A 21,223-nucleotide genomic window follows, 5' to 3' on the forward strand; every position below is an offset into this window, starting at 1 on the left:
CACCCAATGGTTGGAAAAGCGATTTTCACAGTAAATGAGTGAATACAAATAATAATTACAGAAAGTTATTAGAATAATTAATTTATGTATTAAATATCCATGAGATTGTGAGGGATACTGAATATTTGATGTAATAGCATGTTTTCCCATCATAGGTATCACTTACACTATGTAATCATTTTAAATAATTTAATGGTTAGAATGTGAGATCTGGCAACAGAGAGATGGAAAGTTGACATGACCACATCTGCAGCTATGAAGGTCATCAAATTATGAATCATTGTTCCTCAGTACATCATGTCCTGTTAGTTTAAGCCTAAATTATTAAGTTCCTATTTTCAAGTGCACACTAATGCCACTGACCAGAACATAAAGAAAATCAAGATGAATTCAACCCGTGTGTCTAGTTAAAAAATAACAAATAAATGTGTAAGCCTTTAGCTCTACTGCTTTTTATGTATGGTTTTTCTAAGTATATGTCTATAATTTTTTCCCCACATGTAACTTTTTTCCCTCCACCAAATAGCTAAGTATATTTTCCCTATTATGAGATATGATAAGCAATTCATTCATGCAACCCATTTTTACTAAATGCCAATGTTGTGCCAAACATTGCTAAACTTGGAATAGCAAGATAAGATATAATTCTATAGATTACAGTCTAGTAAACATAGATTTTATAGATTATAGTCTTATAAAGAAGACAATCAAATAATCATAAAAATAAATAACTAGGAATTATGACAAGAAGAATAGTTTGTGAATCAAGTCCAGTCTCTTCCAGTTCTACAGAAATAAGAATGTCAGTACAGTTCTCTTGTAACTGAAATGTGAATATTAAGAAATACTCTGTACAAATTGTAAGATTGTGTACAAGGACATCCAACTAGTAGAGGTAAATTCACTCATGCACATGAAGGTGATGCTATCATCTTATTTATTTTTATTTTTTGGGGGGAAATAATTTTGTTACACCTCAGTTATCGACATCTCTCAGGTTAGTCCTTAAGGACTGATGGTACATTTGCATTTGAATTGTCTGAATAAGGTTAAGAATGCAATCAGCTGCAAAGGCATGGGCATTTTGTTTCACTATTAAGTCAACTAAAGTAAACTCTGCTTATTCAACCTAAATAGCACCATGCTGTCACTTAGCCAGCCCAAAACTGAATGACCCCTACTCACATTGACTATGGACTCCTTGGTTTGAGCCATATCCGAGATAACACCATCTGTTACAATCAGGAGCACAAAATACTGGGAACCGTCTTTTACAGAAGAGGCATATCTAAAGCAATGAAAAGATAAAGAATACCACAGAAAATAAAACAGTTCCTCTGTATGTGATGGTTGCTAAATATAATTGCATTTGTCAACAAACCTTTAATCTCAAGAAAATATTTAAGCATATGTTAGGAATCTATATTATGCAAGCTCTCAAATAATACATTTTTCTGAAATAGCACACTAGAATAACAGCAACCTTGCCACATGCCAGCACACAGACATGCCTACCTGCCTTAGACATTCATTCACTAATACTAGGTGAGCTGGATGCAGATATGTTTAACCCAAAAGAATGGATATAGCTTGCTGAAAGAGATATCCTGGCTAAGCAACATTATGTGTATGATCTTCAGTAAATTACTTAAGCTAACTAAACTTTATTTCCTTGCCTTCAAGATCAAGATCACATGCCTCTGTATTGTTAATAAAGAAACTGCATGCATGCTACTCAATCTATAATACAGTTTTAAGAATGGCAGGAATAATCATAAGTATTTTTTGTTTTGAAATAGACATACGTGATGGTTGCACAACATTGTGAATGTGCTGAATGTCACTGAACTAACCTTCAACATGGTTACTTTTATGTTATGTGAATTTCACCTGAATAAAAAAAATGCAATAGAAGAAACACTTTTGACATATCCATAGTTCAAGTTCTTAATATTTGTTAAATTGATGAAAGATGGGAAAAAGGATACCAAACAAAGACAAAAATTAGGTATATAATAAGAACATAACCTAGTACTAGAAGTTTATCAGAGTTCTCACCAAATAATACTAATTTACAGGAGAATTTTATGAATGTTATATTTTATTATATCTCTTTTTTTCTATTGTGTTCTACATTCTGGATATCTAGATTATATTCTCAACAATAATAACTTTTATGACTTTTCATATATAATTAGTATGCAGGTCATATCTAGTAATAAGCAAGCATAATAGTACTCTTAGGAGATAGTATACAAGAAGACTTTCGTCTACTTCTGTAAAATCACTGAGTATTTATGTATCATAGAATCATAGAAAAATAGCATCACAGAAAAAGTGGGTTCAAGAACATGTCCATTGATTACCAATAAAACTCCTTCATAACCTGAAGTACTTGGGGGATCAAGTTAACAGATCAGGGACAGACCAAGAGCATAGTATATCAAGGCAAAACTTATTTCTTAGAGAACAGAATTAACCACATGGACAAGAAAAATATGTACAACTCTGTCATACTAGAGAAACTAATAATTGCTCATGCAGCTAACAAAATGATAATTGTATAGACTGATCAAGAGAATACAGTTTAAGTGCCATGTTCACACCCTATAAAGACTGCATTGAACTCGTTCCACAAAGTATAGCCAAAAATACTCTCACAATATTCAACAACTTCAACATTAAGGAATTTATAAGTTTGATGGTAACACAATCAATGAAAAACAATCCCAACCAGATCTGAGACTATTCTTCTATCTTATGATTAACTTTTTTTCTTAATAAAAGAACTCAGATAATCTCCCTCAGGTATTCATTTTTAATTTTAAGTACCCATTATTTTTTAAAAAGCATTTCTTACTATGCTTCAGAAATAAAGGGTTTTATATTTCATGTGATTAATGGGAAGCTATAAATAGTAGTGAGAAAAGCTTCTATGAGTTCAAGAGTGTGGCTTTTCTGCTTTTCTTACCAAATGATGCTCTTAAAATGGCAAATTTTTACCAGATTTAAAAACAATACAGGAAGTTAAACATTATTCATTTTTATAAATATCATTCAAGTGGCTAAACTGTCTGATTTTTGGGGGGTGGGGGTATTTACTTTTATTTCTTTTTCAACACTTCTGATCATCCATAAAGAAAGTCTCAGTTGTTAGTATATTATTCCCAGCTTTATTGAGGTATAATTGATACACATAAAAACTATATAATTAAGGTATACAGTTTGATGAGTTCGGACGTATGTATAAATTCATGTTACCATTAAAACAAGGTAATAAATATACCACTTTCAAATTTTCTTTGTGTCCCTTTGTATGTGTGCACATGGGAAAAATACAATTAACATGAAATCTACCCTCTTACAAATTTTTAAGTGTACAATATTTTATTGTTACCCATGGGCATATCTGGGTTGTTGTGAATAATGCTGCAGACATCTCTTTGAGATCCTGATTTCAATTTTTTTTGGATGAATACTCAGAAGTGGGATTTCTGGTAGCTCTGTATTTATTTTTTTGAGGCATCTCTATGCTGTTTTTCATGGTGGCTGCACCAGTTTAAAATTCCCACCAACCATGCACAAGGGTTCCAATTTCTTCACACCCTTGCCAACACTTATCTTTTTTACTTTTTGGTAATAGCCATGCTAACAAGTGTGAAGTGAAAATGATAGTTCATTGTGGTTTTGATTTGCATTTCCCTGATGATTAGCAATGTTGAGCATTTTGTGTATACCTGTTGGCCATTGGTATGCCTTCACTGAAGAAATGCGGTGCCACTCCTTTGCCCATTTTAAAAATCAGATTAGTTGTATTTTTGCTATTGAGTTGTAGGAGTTCCCTATATATTTTGGAAATTAACCCCTTATCAAATATATAGTTTGCAAATATTTTCTCACACTCCACAGGTTGCCTTTTCATTTTGTTGGTTTCTTTTGCTGTGTGGAAACTTTTTAGTTTGATGCAGTCCCACTTGTCTATTTTTTCTTTTGCTGCTTGTGATTTTGGTGTCATACCCAAGAGATCACTGCCAAGACCAATGTCAAGGTTTTCTCTATGTTTTTTTTTTTTTTTAAAGATTTTATTTATTCATGAGAGACAGAGAGAGAGAGAGAGAGAGAGGCAGAGGGAGAAGCAGGCTCCCAAGGAGCAGGGAGCCCAATGCGGGAGTCGATCCCAGGACCCTGGGATCATGACCTGAGCCGAAGGCAGACGCTTAACCATATGAGCCACCCAGGCACCCTTCTCTATGTTTTATTCTAGGAGTTTTATCATTTTGGGTCTTGTGTTTAATGAGTTTTGAGTTAACTTTTGTGAATGGCAATATAAGGATCCAATCTCATTCTTTTTCATGCATATATCCAGTCTTCCCAACACCATTTATTAAAGAGGCTATCCTTTCCCTATTGTGTCTACTTGGCACCCTTGTCAAAGATCAGTTGGCCATATACCTGCAGGTTTCTGTCTGGGCCTCTCTATTCTGTTCCATTGGTATATAAGCTTATATTTTACATCAGTGCCTTGCTGTTTTAATTATTGCACCTTTGCAGTATATCTTAAAATCAGACACTGTGATGCCTCCAGCTTTATTCTTTCTCAAGATTGCTTCAGTTATTCAAGGTCCAAGAAATATCATTAAGATTTTGATAGGGATTGCAGTGAATCTGTAGAACACTTTGGGTAGTATGGACATTTAAACAACATTAATTTTTCCAATCCATAAACATGGAATGTCTTTCCATCTGTCTGTGTTTTAATTTCCTTCACTGATGTTTCATAGTTTTCACTATAAAAGCCTTTCACTTCCTTGCTTAAGTTTATTCCAAAGTGTTTTATTTTATTTTTTGGTGCTATTGTAAATGGGATTATTTTCTTAATTTTCTTTTCAGATAGTTTGCTGTTAGTTTATAGAATGCAATGTTTTTATAGGTTGATAATGTGTCTTACAACTTTACTGAATTCACTTCTCAGTTCTAATAAGGTTTCTTTTGTTTTGTTTTATTTTGCTTTGTTTTCTTCAGTCTTTTAGGGGTTTCTACATATAAGATCATGTCATCTGCAAACAGATAATTTTACTTCTTCTTTTACAATTTGGATGGCTTTTCTTTTTCTTATCTAATAGCTCTGGCTAGGACTTCTAGAACTATGTTAAATAGAAGTGGGAGAGTGGGCATCCTTGCCTTGTTGTATATGTTAAAGGAAAACTTTGTTTTTTTTTTGATCATTGAGTGTGGTGTTAGCTGTGGCCTTTATTGTGTTGACCTAAATTGCTTCTGTACCTAGTTTGTTGATAGTTCTTATCATGAAAGAGTGTTGAATTTTGTCAAATGCTTTTTCTCTATCTCTTGAGATGATCATGTGATTTTTGTCCCTTACTCTGTTAATGTGGTATATCACATTTGTTGATTTGCATATGTTGAAACATCTTTGCATCCCAGGAATACATCCTTCTTGGTCATGGTGTATAATTCTTCGAATGTGCTATTGTATTTAGTTTCCTAATAATATGTTGAAGATTCCATGTTTATCAGGGATGTTGGTCTGTATTTTCTTTTCTTGTGGTACCTTTGCCTAATTTTAGTATCAGGGTGATGCTGGCTTCATAAAATGAACTTGGAAGTATTCCCTCTTCTATTTTTTTGTTAACAGCTTAAGAATTGGTATTAATTCTACTTTAAATCATTGGTAAGATTCACCTATGTAGCCATCTGGCCCTGAGCTTTTCTATGTTGGGAGATTTTTGGTAACTGATTCAATCTCCTTATTTGTTATTGGTCTGTGCAGGCTTTCTATTTCTCTTGATTTATTCTTGGTACATCGTATGTTTCCAGGAATTATTCATTTCTTTCAAGTTGCCCAATTTGTTAGAGTACAATTGTTCATAATAGTCCCTTATGATATTTTTTTATTTCTGTGACATCAGTTGTAATGTCCTCTCTTTCATTTTTTATTTTATTTGAGTCTTTTCTCTTTTGCTTTTAGTCTAGCTAAGAGTTGGTTAATTTTATTTACCTTTTCAAAAAACCAATTCTTGCTTTTGTCAATTTTTTTCTATTGCTTTTCTATTCTCTATTTCATTTATTTTTACTCTAATTATTATTATGTCATTCCTTCTGCTAACCTGTGCTTTTTCTTCTTTTAGTTCCTTGAGATGTAAGTTAGGTCATTTCAGATTTTTCTCCTTTGTTAACATGTGGTGTTTATCACTATAAACTTGCCTCTTAATACTGTCTTTGTAGTATTCCATAAGTTTTGGTATATTGTGTTTTCATTTATCTCGAGCTATTTCCCAATTTTTAAAAATTTTTTTTCTTTGATTCAGTGGATATTCAGAGTATATTAATTTCCACTCATTTATGACCTTTTCTGATTTATATTTTTCTACTGTGTTCAGAAAAGAGACTTGGAATGATTTCAATTCTTAAATTTAGTAAGATTAGCCTTGTGTCCTATGATGCAATCTATCCTAGAGAATGTTCCATTACTGCCTGAAAAGAAAATGTATTCTGGTGCTAGTGAGTGGAATATTCTGTATATGTCTGTTAGATCCATTTGGTCTAGAGTAGTACTCAAGTTTGCTCTTTCCTTATTGCTCTGAATGACCTATCCATTATCAAAAGTGGGGTACTGAAGTCTTCTAATGTTATTATATTATTGTCTATTTGTCCCTCCCCAGATATGTCAGTTTTTGCTTTATATATTTAGGTGCTTTGATATTGGGTGCATACACATTTATAATGATGAAATCTTCCTGTTGAATTGACAGTTTTTAAGAAAAATTTCATTCTTCTTAATAAAAATTCTATTTATTTAAGATAAACAACATGATGATTTGATATACACATATATAGTGAAATGATTATTACAGTCAAGCTAATTAACATATCATCTCCTCACACAGTTCCCATATTTACTTTGTTAGCAAGTTTCCAGTATTCAATACAGTATTTAACTATAGTCATCACACAACATATTAGATCTCCAGACTTATTCATCCTGCATAATGCAACTTTGTACCCTTTGACCAGTGTTTCCCTATTTCCCCTACCTCCCTTCCTTTGGTACCCACCATTCTACTCTCTGCTTCTATGTGTTCAACTTTTTAAAATTCCACATGTAAGTGAGATCATGCAGTTTTTTTTTCTTTCTGTGTCAGGCTTATTTCACCTAGCATAACATTATCCAGGTTTATCCATGTTGTTACAAGTGGTACGCTCTCCTTTTTTAAGGCCAAATAATACTTCATTTTTTGAAAGTTTCTCCCACTATCACAAAATAGAGCATTCCTGTGAAAGTTCCCATAAGTAGAAATGGTATAAAGTGAAAAAGCAATTAGCATTAATTTATATGCAAAGATTTTTTGAGTGTTCCCAGACCTAAAAAATAACCTATCCTATCTTAGGCTTTTCTGATACATTAGGACACATCTTGCTAACAGATGCACAGTGGAGGTAAAGCACAGATGCTCACAGATACATACAGTTCAAAGCTAAGGCACCTTGACACTGAGATGCTGAGTGTAGTTCCCAGGGAAAGAGCCTGGTGGCAACACTCTCACTGCTTATGATTCATGTTGCTTCTATAACAGCTTGCTGTAAAACAAACACTGAAATCTATAAAAGCAAAAATCTCTGGATTTCTTTTGGTTAGTGAAAACACATCCTAATGTAGGATCTCTTGTAAAAGGTGAAGTGGTGTAATGGGAACTATTGAAAGTGGAGGATACCTGTATATATCAATCAATATATCATATAAATTGACTCTTTTATTATGTAATGACCTTCTTTGTCTCTTGTGTTAGTTTTGACTTAAAGTCTATTTTCTCTGATATAAGTATAGAAACCCCTGCCTGCTCTCTTTTGGCTACCATATGCATGGAATATCTTTTTTCATCTCTTAATTTTTGGTCTATACGTCCTTAAATCTAAGTTGAGTCTCTTGCATATAGCATATAGTTTGGTCTTGTGTTTTTACCCATTCAGCCACTCCATGTCTTGCTTGTTGAGCTTACTACATTTCCATTTTGGTTTTCTTTTGATTCACCAGAAAGTATCCCTAAGAGAAGGGGAGAATATATTTCTACTGCCAAAAGAGTTAGGAAGAAAGTCTGAAGCAGATATAGTAAACTTGGAATTTCTCTGAACTTTGTTGTTTTATCTTAAAAATTCATAGGAATTTTACATTTTATTTTATAAAAATATGTGCTTGTATTAATGCTTTATATTTCTTAACTCTGAATGCTGTAGAAAGATACACGAGCTTATTGTGTGGCTCCCACTACTGCTAGATACACAAGTTTGAAAATAAATTTCATTTTAGTCTTATCACCATAAGCACGGTAAATTAATCTTTTAAAACTTTTCATGGCATTTGAGATATGCATTGGCATATTGTTGCACTTTGCAAATAAATCTAAGTTTCAAACAAAATCATATCTTGTGCTACCATTTATTCTAATTTAGTCTATTTTAAAGTATATATCTGTAATAAAATAATTAAAATGCTACAGAAATGTGTTAAGTAGAAAGTAGAGGCTGATCACATCTCAATCTGTCTTCAAGGAGTTAACACTGACATATAATCTTTAGATTCTTTTAAATGTATTAAAGAACCTTGCTGCTTAAAGGAACCTGATGATGAATCCTTTTGTAAATTGCATAATTAAAACTCTTATTATTAAAAGCCTGTTAAATGTCTTTTTTCAAATATAGGCAATCTATAATTTATATTTTAATATTACTATGATAAATCTGAGAGAGAGGTGAACTGTGTCAGGGTTTTGGAATTCAAATGCATTCCCCTGGAGTCTTTGTCAAGGAACTTTCTGGGATTGTGTTTATAAAATTCATAAATGGCTGGCTCAGATTTCTGGAATATTCTCTCAGCTTATTAATAGTTCATAGGAATAGAGAGGACAACAAGACAAGGTAAGAAACTGACTCAGGAATGTTTTATTTAAGTAGTTTAATTTTGATATACACAATGTATTAAATCTTAATACTAAAAAAGGGATACACTTAAATATTTCAATACAACCTAACAGTCATTTTTATATTGCTAAGTTGTTATCCAAACTACTTTTGGCAGTGTAATGAAGTGACCGACTATATCCACAATCATATGTAGTTCTGTTGCACTTTCTTTTATGTGTGCTTACCTCTGGAACTGAGATAAAAGGGTTTAAGTATGTAATGCATCATAACATAGTTACTTGGAATAAGATTATTCTGTTTGGGATTTTAGCTCCACCACAAATGGCCACTCTAACATATCCATTTTGTCATCAGGAAAATAGGAATAATAACACTACTGACACCTCTTAGAGTTGTTGTGAAGATTAAAAGAAATATTCCAGATGATAGCACTGAGCACATTGCCTGAGATAGATTATGGGCTCAAAAATGAAACTTAATTCTCGTTGGTTATCTGGATCTGGATATCTAGATACAAAAATCTAGTCAATAGTTAGAAATTGATAGATTTAAAAAACTGAAATGCGACAGCCTCAAAACAAGTAACTGGTTAGGCCCAAGAAACAAATGACTAGTAGTTAGGAAACAATACATACTATTTAAGTCAAGTGAAGAAAATAGTAAAATTTTCATGATAGCCTGAAAAGATCATTGATATTTTCATTGGTATATTAGATTATTTTGAAGTAATAAGCTGGTAAAATATACCAACAAAATATTTCAAATAACTTGAAGTTACTGAGGTAGAATTCTAGATGAAGAGAAACTTTTGAAAAAGTGACCTAAACAGGAATGTAAAAATAGTAACTGCCACATCCAAGAGGGCACTGAGGTTAGTCGGGGATGAGTAAACCCCACTTTATTACAACCATGTCTCTATAAACACATGATTTCCTTAACACGTTTCTTCCTACCGTTACTAATTAATGAGATTTAAGCATAATGTTATAGATATTAGATCTCTTAATAAATTCGTAGATGGAAAGGATTTCTCTGATTTTAAATTTGTTTTCAATGTACAACATAATGGTGATACATCTCTTTTGGTAGGTGTGATAGTCTTATGTGTCAACTTGGTTAAGCTATGGTAGCCAGTTATTTAGTCTACTAATTAAGGTATTCCTGTGGAGGTATTTTGAAGATATAGTTAATATCTACAGTTGGATCACTTTAAGTAAATGAGATCATCCTCAAAAATGTGGGTGGGCCTCATCCAGTCAGTTGAAGGCCTTAATAAAAACTGGTTTCCCAAAGAAAAAGGAATTCTGACTCAAGACTGCAAGGATACAACATCCCGCCAGCATCTCCCCCCTACAGGTTGCCCTACAAATTTCTGATTTACCAGTGCCTGCCACTGCATGAGCCAATTCTTAAAAATAAATTTATCTATATATCTGTATTTACATATCTTATTAGTTCTGCTTCTCCTGAGGACCCTGATTGATACAGTAGGTATCGATCACAATTACATTTTCTACAGGTCATTAACACTAACTAAGCACTGTCATTAAGAGTTCCTTTAGTTCTCTGTTGTAAACTTATTCATTTTATTTATTTATTTATTTTAGAGAGAGAGAGAGAGAGAGCATGCAAGTGGGGGAGGGGGAGGGACAGAGGGAGAGATAGAATCTTAAGCAGGCTCCACGCTTTCATGGGGCTGGATCTCACGACCCTGAGATCATGCCCTGAGCTGAAATCAAGAGTCGGACACTTAACCAACTGAGTCACCCAGGTGTCCCTAAACTTATTTATTAAAATGTAGTCATAATGCATGGCATACAGAAAATTCAATTAAATTAACAGGTGTGAGGGCCTGGGTGGCTCAGACGGTTAAGCGTCTGCCTTCAGCTCAGGTCATGATCCCAGGGTCCTGGGACAAAATAAATAAATTAATTAATTAACAGGTGTGGATCTATCAGTAAATGTAAAGTATTGGGCTTTATGTTGGTTTATAACATATATATTATAAATTGTATTATTATATCATTATATGTAATGAAGTCACAATTCCTGTCCTTGGTGGGGAAAAGATCTACATGTAACAGTTGAGTAGGATTAAATTAGTGTTTTGATAGAGGTATTCATGGAATGACAATTCAGAGACCAGAAGTAATGACTCTCTATGACTGGAGTACAGCACATTTGGGAGAACGTGGAGGGAAATGAGGTTGGATGGGTGGTGGTAGCTGGATATTAAAAGTTCTTAAATACCAAACTAAAGTGTTTGAACTGAAATTTGTGACAGAGCATCAAGGATGTTGAGTGGAATTTTTACATCATCTGAAATGCTGTTCCCCAGACAACTCTATGAAAGGAAAACTGGTCAGGCAGGAAATTAGAGGCAGGGGGTTGGAAAACCTCAGAATAGCACATAAAACTTTCAAGTTTTAAAAACATGATGCTTTGGGTCGTGACTCACAATATTGTCATCTCAATATTATCGTAAAAGTCAATAGTCTTACCACATAGATTTCGGTTCTAAAAATAAGCATAACCTTAAAATTATTATTCTTAAAAAGAGTAAGAATAAGCATTCTTCAAAATGTTTATAGAAATTACAAATAACTAAATAACTAAATACTTTTTAGTATTTAGTTGGGAATGGTTATGAATTACAAATAACTAAATATTACAAATAACTAAACTTTTATCAATATAGAAAACACACTTTTTAAGAAGAAAAAAATCAAGCAAATAAAAAAGGCTATACATTTGCTTTTAACTTTATAGAAAATATTTTTAATGACAAATATCTTAACATATACAGAATTCATTTATTAGACATTTGCTAAGTACTTACCTCCTATATGATGGGCATGGTGAAGCACTGATGGATGCATTTAAAAGTGACAAAATTCTCAAGGAATTTTGTATAGACAGGGGTCATACATATTGTAACTATGGCACTTCTCATGATTTAGAACAAAATAGTAGCTTGTCTTTTAATTGATAAATATTTTGGATGGTAATTTTGGATCAGACAGAAATCATGTCTTAATAAAAAGCTTAAAAATTAAAGTAAATGTTATTCTCAAAGATAAAGTAAAAGAGAAAAGCATTTCTTATAAAGCTTCATAATAAGAGTAGATACATGGAACTTCAGATCATAGTGGAAGGAAAGATGATTCCCCAAAAGCCATTATCTTATGTGTTTCTTATTTTCTCTCATCAAAAAATAACAATGAAGAATTATTAGATTACGGATTATTGTCAGAGTCTGAAAGTATTAGCTGGCAACTACCCTTATATTTGAGAATTTCTTAAAATGCTGGACAAAACATGAAAAATTGTATGAGGACAATGTAGAGCCTATAGTTTTAAATGGTATATAGAAAAGCACCTAGAAATTTTATATCGAAAAGTTTAACTTTAACAGTAGAGATATCCAGGGTAAAAGATACAAAGTTAACCGGTAAGCACTCATGAGAACATTTATAATAACCAGCATGAGTCTGCACAAAATAAGTCCTATCATTTTTCCCATATCTTTTTATAAAAGACAGTGATCTCAATGGTAGTGTGTGAGAGAGAATGAGAGTCAACTATAATTTATTTTGTGATAATATTATTTTTTAATACTACTTCATTTGACAACCCTCAAAAAACTAGGAAATAAAATACAGATAACACTATTTATATAGGCTAATACAATTAGTAGGATATGGTTTTCATATTACAGGTAATGACCCATTAGTGGATTTTGAAATCAATTTTGTGGGTCGAGACCTGTATTAAAAAAATAAAAAGAATAACAGAAAAGAACAGGACACCATAGAAAGAAAGAGGAAATAGAAGATAAGGATAGTATTACATCATAAATAATCCTTTTTTTTTTTAGGTGTGTGTGTCCAGGGATGAGATATGAAATTCATAACTTAAAACAGATTGTGGATGAAAATGTTTCAAAAACCTGAGCCATAGGGTCACACTCAGAGAATGATCATCAATGTATCACTGTCAACCTTAGGTGGACTTCCACGGGAGAGTTCCGCTGGGGTCAGCGCTGGGTACAGGGGTATTTTAGTATCTTGTCTATGTCCCAGATAATGGAAAGTAGAACACATTTAAGTCACTCGTGATGTCCAATATGGAGATGATATAGTACCAGAATCTTTAAACAGAGAACTGAGATTTCTTATCACCTTTTAGGCATTGATCCACTTATCCAAATGCAATGTATTTTCAAGTTCTGACTACATATTGGGAAGGATGCAAAAGCTACACATTTTTCATTTTCTAAAAATAAGGCAGTGTTTCATAGGATTTGCAACTGGGTCAAACATTTTAGGGATTTTAAAAATGGTGTCTAATTTATTTATGCACTGATGAAAAAAATGATAAACAAATGTATACAGATTTTTACATTTAAAAACTTTTTCCAGAACATGTAACTGGAATCATAAGCAATTATATTCTGATCTCAATACTATGTACTATATACAGGTAGAGCTCTGGGAATTTTTAAAATTAGCTATTATATTAATTTCAAAGAGGTTAAAATAATGTGCCCTATATATCACTAAAAGGTTTTAGTTGTCTTCATGGTCTCTTATTACTTCCATATTACTATGGAATGTGATATTAGATTGAATGATTTACACTGTTGAGATCATAATCGATCTTGTTATTGCTCTCATGGCTGCCTTTTCAAAGAATAAAACACTTCTTGGTTGAACAAATACAGGTCCTGATATAACTCAGTGTTATATTCTTCCCTTGAGACTTTGATGTAAAGTTCTTAGCAACGTATTATGATAGCTCAATGGAGACTCTTTCTACTGTATCTTTTTCCTCACTTTCTTGGAGGTAAATAAGAAGAAAACGCCTTTCATTTGTGGAGTCATGGTAACATATAATTTCACTGAAGTCTGGTACACTGGAATAAATATCTTGTCTACTTCCACTTACCTTGCTACATGATTAATTACAGGAGCAAAGTTAGTTGGCCCATACAGTTGCACAGATTTCAGACTCCTATAGTAAGCCTCCATGACCCCCTCAATGCCATCACAGTAGGGGTTTTGAGGGTTCCCATTCTGTGGAATTGACAGGCAAAAAAGAGTAAAAATTAGTAGTGTCTGCAAAGATCAACTGAAAAAGAGAAAAGACAGGTTGACACTCAAAGATGTTTTGGAAGAATAGTCATTTATTTAAGAGCAAAAAAATAAAGTAAGTGATCAACAATACATTACAATATATTATAAAAATTGTGATATGATGAATCTAATATATAAGCATTAAAAATTGATACTCTTCAAAAGAACCACAGAAAACTCTAAAGAATCTTGAGAAGCTGAATATCACAACATTCTATAATTAATGTCTTCATTTACATATGTCTATGTATGTGTAGAGATGAACATATAAAAACCCTGAAAAGAAGTAAATAAAATATTAACAGTGGTTAACTCGGGGTGGTTACATATAATTGGTGACTTTTATTTCATTCTTTAAACTATTCAATATTTCCCAACTTTTCTGCAGTGACATCTATTAAAATCAAGAAAAAAATATCATTATCCACTCAGTTTTACCTTATCGAAGGCAAAATACAAAATATCTGCCACGTGCACATTTTCAGGTCACAACTGATAACCCCAAGGAGAGAAGGGGTCTGAGGGAATGTAATTTGGTGCAAAAATTATCAAGAGAAGGTAAAATGAAAAGAATCAAGGAAACATTCATGTTGTCCACGAGAAATGGAGCTTGCCACTAAGTTCTTATTCGGGAGAAGGCACCTAGAAGGGCAAGTTCATACCTGGAGACCTAGACTAGTTTTTTCATACCTTGAATGCTTTGTTATTATTAAGTTCAATTCTCCTAGTCCAGATCTTGCAAATTACACATATAAGGCAGTGTATTAGTTATCTATTGCTTTGTAGCAGATTACCCCAAAAGTTAGTGGCTTACAACAGTAATTATTATCTCAAACATTTTTTGGGTGTCAGCAGCAGCTTAGCAGGTGGTTCTCGCTCAGCATTTCTCATGAGTTTGCAGTCACTATGCCAACCTGGGCATCTGAGAGCTTGACCAGAGCTGCAGAACCTGCTTCCAGGAAGGTTCACTTACATGGCTGCTGGCAGGAGGTCAACGTGGTGTCTCTATAGGGCTGCTTGAGTGTTCTTACAACATGGCCGCTAACTTCCTCAGAATGAGCAATCCAAGAGAAATAACAAAAAGGAAGCCCCAACACCGTTTATAAGCTAGTCCCATAAGATGCACACCAATATTCTACTTTAATCTCTTTGCTAGAAATGTATCACTAAGTATAGCCCATGCTCAAGGGAAAGGGAATTAGACTCCACCTCTGGAAGGGAGGAAGGATAAAAAAATGTAGATATATTTAAAACACTAGAGACAGTAATTATATTTAAACAGAGTTAACAGTAATTTCAGCATGCATGTTTTTATCCGAACAATCACAAATGACCAGTAATTTGTAAATAAAATTTGTTGAATTCTATATACTAAGCTTTACATTAAAATATTTACACATATTAGTTTTTATAACAACCCTAAAAAAAGTAGATAAAATATTGTCATTATCCCCACTTTATAAATGAAAAAATTAAGGCACTGAGAGTTCAGTGTGTCCCAAAATTACACAACACAAATGAGAGGGCCAGTATTTGAACCCTCAGTTTAACTTCAGAGCCTAATCTCTCTCTTTTTTTAAAAAATATTTTATTTATTTATTTGAGAGGGAGAGCATGAGCACAAGCAGGGGGAGAGGCAGAGGGAGAGTGAAAGGAAGAAGCAGACCCAAGCAGTGAGCTCGATGTGGGGCTCAATCCCAGTCTCCTGGGATCATGTCCTCAGCTGAAGGCAGACACTTAACTGACTGAGCCACCCAGGCACCCCTAGAGCCTAATCTCTTAACCACCACCATGCCACCATGCTTTGAAATCCTAAGCATTTTGAAAGACAAGAGATCTGGGCGCCTGGGTGGCTCAGTTGGTTAAGCGACTGCCTTCGGCTCAGGTCATGATCCTGGAGTCCCGGGATCGAGTCCCGCATCGGGCTCCCTGCTCTGCAGGGAGTCTGCTCCTCCCTCTGACCCTCCCCCCTCTCATGTGCTCTCTCTCTCATTCTCTCTCTCTCAAATAAATAAATAAAATCTTTGAAGAAGAAAAAAAAAAAAAAAGAAAGACAAGAGATCTTAGGAAACTAAGGCAGATGTTATCAACCACTTCAATTTTGCCATTTGTGTGAGAGGGATATATACCCACTTTTTCCTTCTAATTTTGTCTTTTATTCAAATTTTTTAAATTAATTGACCATCATGTAAATTTTTAAAAACATAAAAATAATAAAAAGCCTCTTATATAATAAAGACATTTTTATAGTTTTATACTATAAAATTGGTTACATTAATTGATTGAAATTATAATGTAAAAGTTTAATATTTAGCACAAAGCAGTTAATGATTGCTTTTGATGTTAATCTGAACTGAACCTTCCTTTAAATAAAATTTTACAGTGTTCTTTTCCCTTGACAAGATATGAAGCTAATTAAAATTAAAACTCATTATTGATTTTGAACATATAGAAATGTATTCTATATCTGCCTTAGGGGAAGAAATACAAATCAGGATAGTTCTGAGCAACTTTTTCATCATCATTTTAACATTTTAACTAAGGGTTTACATTTCTAGAAAATAATATATTTTCTCTATTCCTGTGGAACTGAAATTACAACAAGGTCACCATTTTTCTCACCATTTCATTTCTTAGTGGAAAGATAATCATTAGATGTTCTATTCATCATTATGGAATATTTAAAGCACTGATTTCTGCATTAGTCCTAATTCCATAATAAATTGCTTTAAGAATTCCTCATATGCTTTGGATGATAAGAATACTTAGGACATAAAATTATACATTCTTTTTAATATATGCTATTCATTATATCAGGATTATTTAAAATAATTTACAGCTATTAAAATGAGATTTTCCTCTTAATGACAAATTGTAATGAGTTATAAAAAGATTTTTTAAGTCTAAAAACTCATTTCACAAAATAATTATGTGTGTTAGTTACTAATTACTAACAAGCAATTAGTTTTTACTTGTTAAAACAAATTAAAATAAGCTTATGTGTGGCTCTAGCACAGAAGTAAAGCACAGGATATTTTTGAAAGTAAGTACATTCAATTTTGTTGTTTATTAATGAAGAGGGCAGCGGACGCCCTATTTTATATTTCCATTTTAATTAGCAACCTTTCCCATTTATAAAATAATGAATGTTAATTTGTAGAACACATGGAACATAAAGAACCGAATTCAGAATGAGCACTAATCCCACCACGCAGACTTAAGTGGGGAGGGATGTCCGTCTCTCACAATTTTTCCCTCCATTTGGCTCCCTGAAGACTTGTACTGAGGATTTAGATTCAGTCCCAAGAGAGAAGACCATACAGTCTCTGTTGCTGCCTAGAGCCTATAACACTTTTCAGCAGGGCTAACAAGCTGACAAAATGCTGAAGAGAAGCTCTAAGGAGTTGTCGCTTTACTCTTTGAAATGGATCCGTTGCTGCCCAGAGATTGCTTAGGTGGGGAAAAGCTGCAAGTCTCCCTTTTATTCAGTAAGCAAACATCTGTTGAGCTTCTATTTTATGCATACAATGTTAAGACCCTTGGTTGTTAAATTGTTAGCATCTAGATGGAAGAAAAGACATACATATCAATATTAAATTGCACAGATTTCTATAAATGCCAAAATAAGCGAAAAGTAGGCCAGCACTTTTAGAGCTCTAGTAGGAGAAATCACTTGGACAGGTGTAAGCACTTCTCTATTGATCACTGCAGGAGACTTTCTTTAAAGGGTCATTGGCCCCATGCCCATTACGAATATCTCCTCTGATGCTCTACACTATTATTATATTTTGTTATAACAACTTAAGGAGTCCTCAGACTCATAATGGGAAGAGAGCAATGACTCCTTTTTACAACCTTTGTGCTAACATGGTGGTACCAGGACATTCTTTCTTTCTTTCCTTTTCTATTCCCTGTTCTTTTTCCACTATGGAATATATGTATATGCTTATTCATATTTCATAGGAAAAGCTGGGGTTTATCGGAGACCCTTTTAAGTAACAGCAAAGAAAACATTAAAAATTACATTTTTCTGTTCAACTTTCAACATTTGCGCTAGCCCTAAATTCACCAATTAGGGTTTATTTAATTTTTTAGAAGGCCTCCCTTACTATCTGAAGATTATTTGAACTTGGTTTGATAAATAAATATTTATGAATCTGTATCACAAATTGTTACCATGAAAATATGAGGGTTTGTTAGGATTACAGACTACATTAATTGCCAGACTGACATGGGACTGGTTTTCCTATTTGCCATTTCAGCACTTATAGGTATATATTGCAGTTGTTTAGGATGAGGTTAACAGAAAACTGTAGCAAAAAATCAATTCAAATACTGTCTCACTGAAGACCTACTTAACTCCTCTGCCTTATTTACCCAAGAAAAAAAAAGTGCTTTGAAAAAATTAATTGGTCAGTGCTGTTAAAGTTCATTCATTATCATCATCGTTGTTTTCAGTTTCAATTTGGGAGACTATTTTTCATAACCTTAAAGGGGTATGATCTCTATGCTATAAGTATTTGAACTGGGTTCAAAGAATTGTTTAAGATGCAAATAATAATAAAAAATCCTTCCTTGGCAATAGATATTTGCATAGGTTTTTTTTATAAGAAATGAATCTGGATGTAGGAAAAGCAGAAAAATAGAGGATTAGAGAGAGATAAAAGGAAAAAAATCACACACAAGGGTGAGAAGAAGTGTATGGAAGGAAAAATTAATAAACCTCATTTAGTTTAACATAATTATTCCTTTTCTTAAGCTTTAAAATAGCTCATGACCTTTTTCCTGAGGCACTTAAGACTTAGCATCACATGAGTGACTTTCATGGTTTTATAAGTTTCTGGGAAATTTTAATTCTCTAAGACACAACAAAATCCCAATAGATATTCATTTTTATATGACATTGGGAAAGTGGCATGTGGGCTAATTCATGGAAAAAAGAATTAAAGCCTCCAGCAACCTTTCCTGCAATTGTGAGCGCACTGGAATAGAAAAGCAAGGATAAGTATAGAAATGAAAATGTAAAAATACTGCTCTTAAAAGATATTTAAAGAAGTTTAAATCTAATCATATATAAGTCCTGGATGTGTGTGTGTGTGTGTGTATCCTGATCAATATCATACCATGGTGTTAATAAAGCACATATTCGAGAGGTGGGGTTGATTATAGGTACTGTTATAAAATGTGCTTTAATAGCAGTTAAAGAGCATGTATTCTAAAATAAGACTGATCTGGGTTCAAGTCCTGTCCTCTGGAACCCTGGTTAACTGCTGCTATGCTGCTGAACTGAAGTATACAACACTTGGGCAGGCACTCTTCACTGTATTCAATATGTGTGGCACTTGCTAGAGTAGTGCTATGTGATAGTCATAGAAACTTTATGAAGATTATGTAAGAAAAGGATTGTAAAGTATTTGGCTTCATACTCAGTAACTACTCAATAAATGGTAGTATTATTGTTTATTTTTGTCTGTTTTGCTTGAGAGCTTCAAAAAATATCTCTATGATTATGCATTGCTTTTGTAACAAGAATAAAAACAACAAAGGCCTTCAAAAATAATGGGGATGGAAGAGGTTACTTCTGAAATGTATAGAGGGTAGGAAGGCACTTCTAATGAAAAGCTAAAATTTTTCCAAAATGATAGCCAACCATTCCTATATTGATTTTCCCATTATTTTATCAGAAAGTGCAGGGAGAGTAAGGCTGACTGGATCTATAAGCATTATCTGTATGGGGTTTATTTTGAAGGTAGAATGCAGTACATTGCTTATCTAAAAATCACACAATATGAACTAGGTCTATGTAAAGTAAAGATGAACTAGATAAATATTTATTCCAGTCATATCTACTCCATTATATTGAAATCATAATTAGCTATTGCCATAATTATCGCTTCACATTAAAAAAATAATTCTAGCCATAACTATTCCTTTATATTTGAAAAGATATGCCATTTTCTTAGATGGTAGATTAAAACAGCCACACATTCTTTGAGATAGCCTCCCACTGAGAGGTGAAGGTTACTTGGAAACTGGGCTGGCCTTAGTGACTTGCATAACCAAGAGAATTTAGCAAGAACAACTTTCTGAGGCTTCTAATGCTATGGTGTAAAGAAACCTACAGTTTCTGCCCCAGCCTGTTAGAGAATACTCACTCTGGGGAAGCTGGCTGCCATGTATGAAATCTGACTACCAAGACATGGCCATACTGTGATGAGGTCCATGATAACCACATGGACAGGTTGTAAGTAGAAAAAGGGAGAGATGTCCAGGCAACCCAGCTATTTTAGTCATCCTATCTTGAGCATCAGACAAGAGCAAAGCCATCTTAGGGGACATGTTAACCCCCTGAGATGTGACATGGAGAAGTACTGAGTCATCCAACCCACAGCAAAATGAAGCCCAGATATATGGTTCTAGTTGAGTAATTCCAGCCACCTCTAGCCAATCAAGCCATCCTAGGTAAGGTCCTAGACATCTTGAAGAAATAAACCACCTCCTATTGTATTGTGCGCAAATTCCTGAACCCCAAATCATGAATATAATGGCCACATGATTGACTACAGCGTAAGTAGTAAACCAATATTAAAAGATCCAACAAATAATTTTTTTTCAAGAGATCAAATCCTTGTGATATATTCTTACCAAAGCAAATTCATGAGATATCCTTCCATCTGGAGGCAGTTTTGCACCAAAGCCTAGAGCTGGGAACATTTTATCACTGTCGTAATCTTGAACGATTTCTCCCACTGCTTTCAGTGCCATTCCATAGGCATTCAGTTGGTAAGGATTCATGTAGTGGAGAGAAGTGGGCTGGGCAGGGTTGCCTGATGACAGAAAAAAATATTTCAAACATGACTGATCAGGCTAAAGATGTCATTTTTTTGACAACATTTTTCTTGATGCCTATTTCAGAATGAAATACTTAAAATTATGTTTTCTGCCTACATCCATACTGTGTCTAATAATTTCTTTTGGATGGAGATTAACATAGAAATATTTATTACATTATATCAGACATGTAGAAGGCTTTCCAAAGATACGCCAAAGCATATGCAGATTTTTTCAGAAATTATTCCTCATTGTCAATGCCACAGGCTATTTCTGAATCTCAGTTACAGAAGAAGTATTAAAGTACTTTTGTTAAACTGATT

At 33.5% G+C, this 21,223-nt stretch overlaps 1 protein-coding gene across 3 annotated transcripts in view; it reads right to left on the reverse strand.

The window, feature by feature from the left end:
* The window catches only part of CPNE8 (copine 8), a 224,155-nt gene that overhangs the window by 15,574 nt on the left and 187,358 nt on the right, over window positions 1-21,223 (reverse strand). For all 3 annotated transcript variants that reach the window (XM_036082452.2, XM_078075878.1, XM_036082455.2), the window contains 3 exons: window positions 20,715-20,896; window positions 13,882-14,009; window positions 1,186-1,288 (listed from right to left, as the gene is read on the reverse strand). In XM_036082452.2, the coding sequence (XP_035938345.1) occupies window positions 1,186-1,288; window positions 13,882-14,009; window positions 20,715-20,896 (413 nt within the window). The remainder of the gene's footprint in view (window positions 1-1,185; window positions 1,289-13,881; window positions 14,010-20,714; window positions 20,897-21,223) is intronic.

The sequence above is a fragment of the Halichoerus grypus genome, chromosome 6 (assembly GCF_964656455.1).
Source record: "Halichoerus grypus chromosome 6, mHalGry1.hap1.1, whole genome shotgun sequence".
NCBI lineage: Eukaryota > Metazoa > Chordata > Mammalia > Carnivora > Phocidae > Halichoerus > Halichoerus grypus.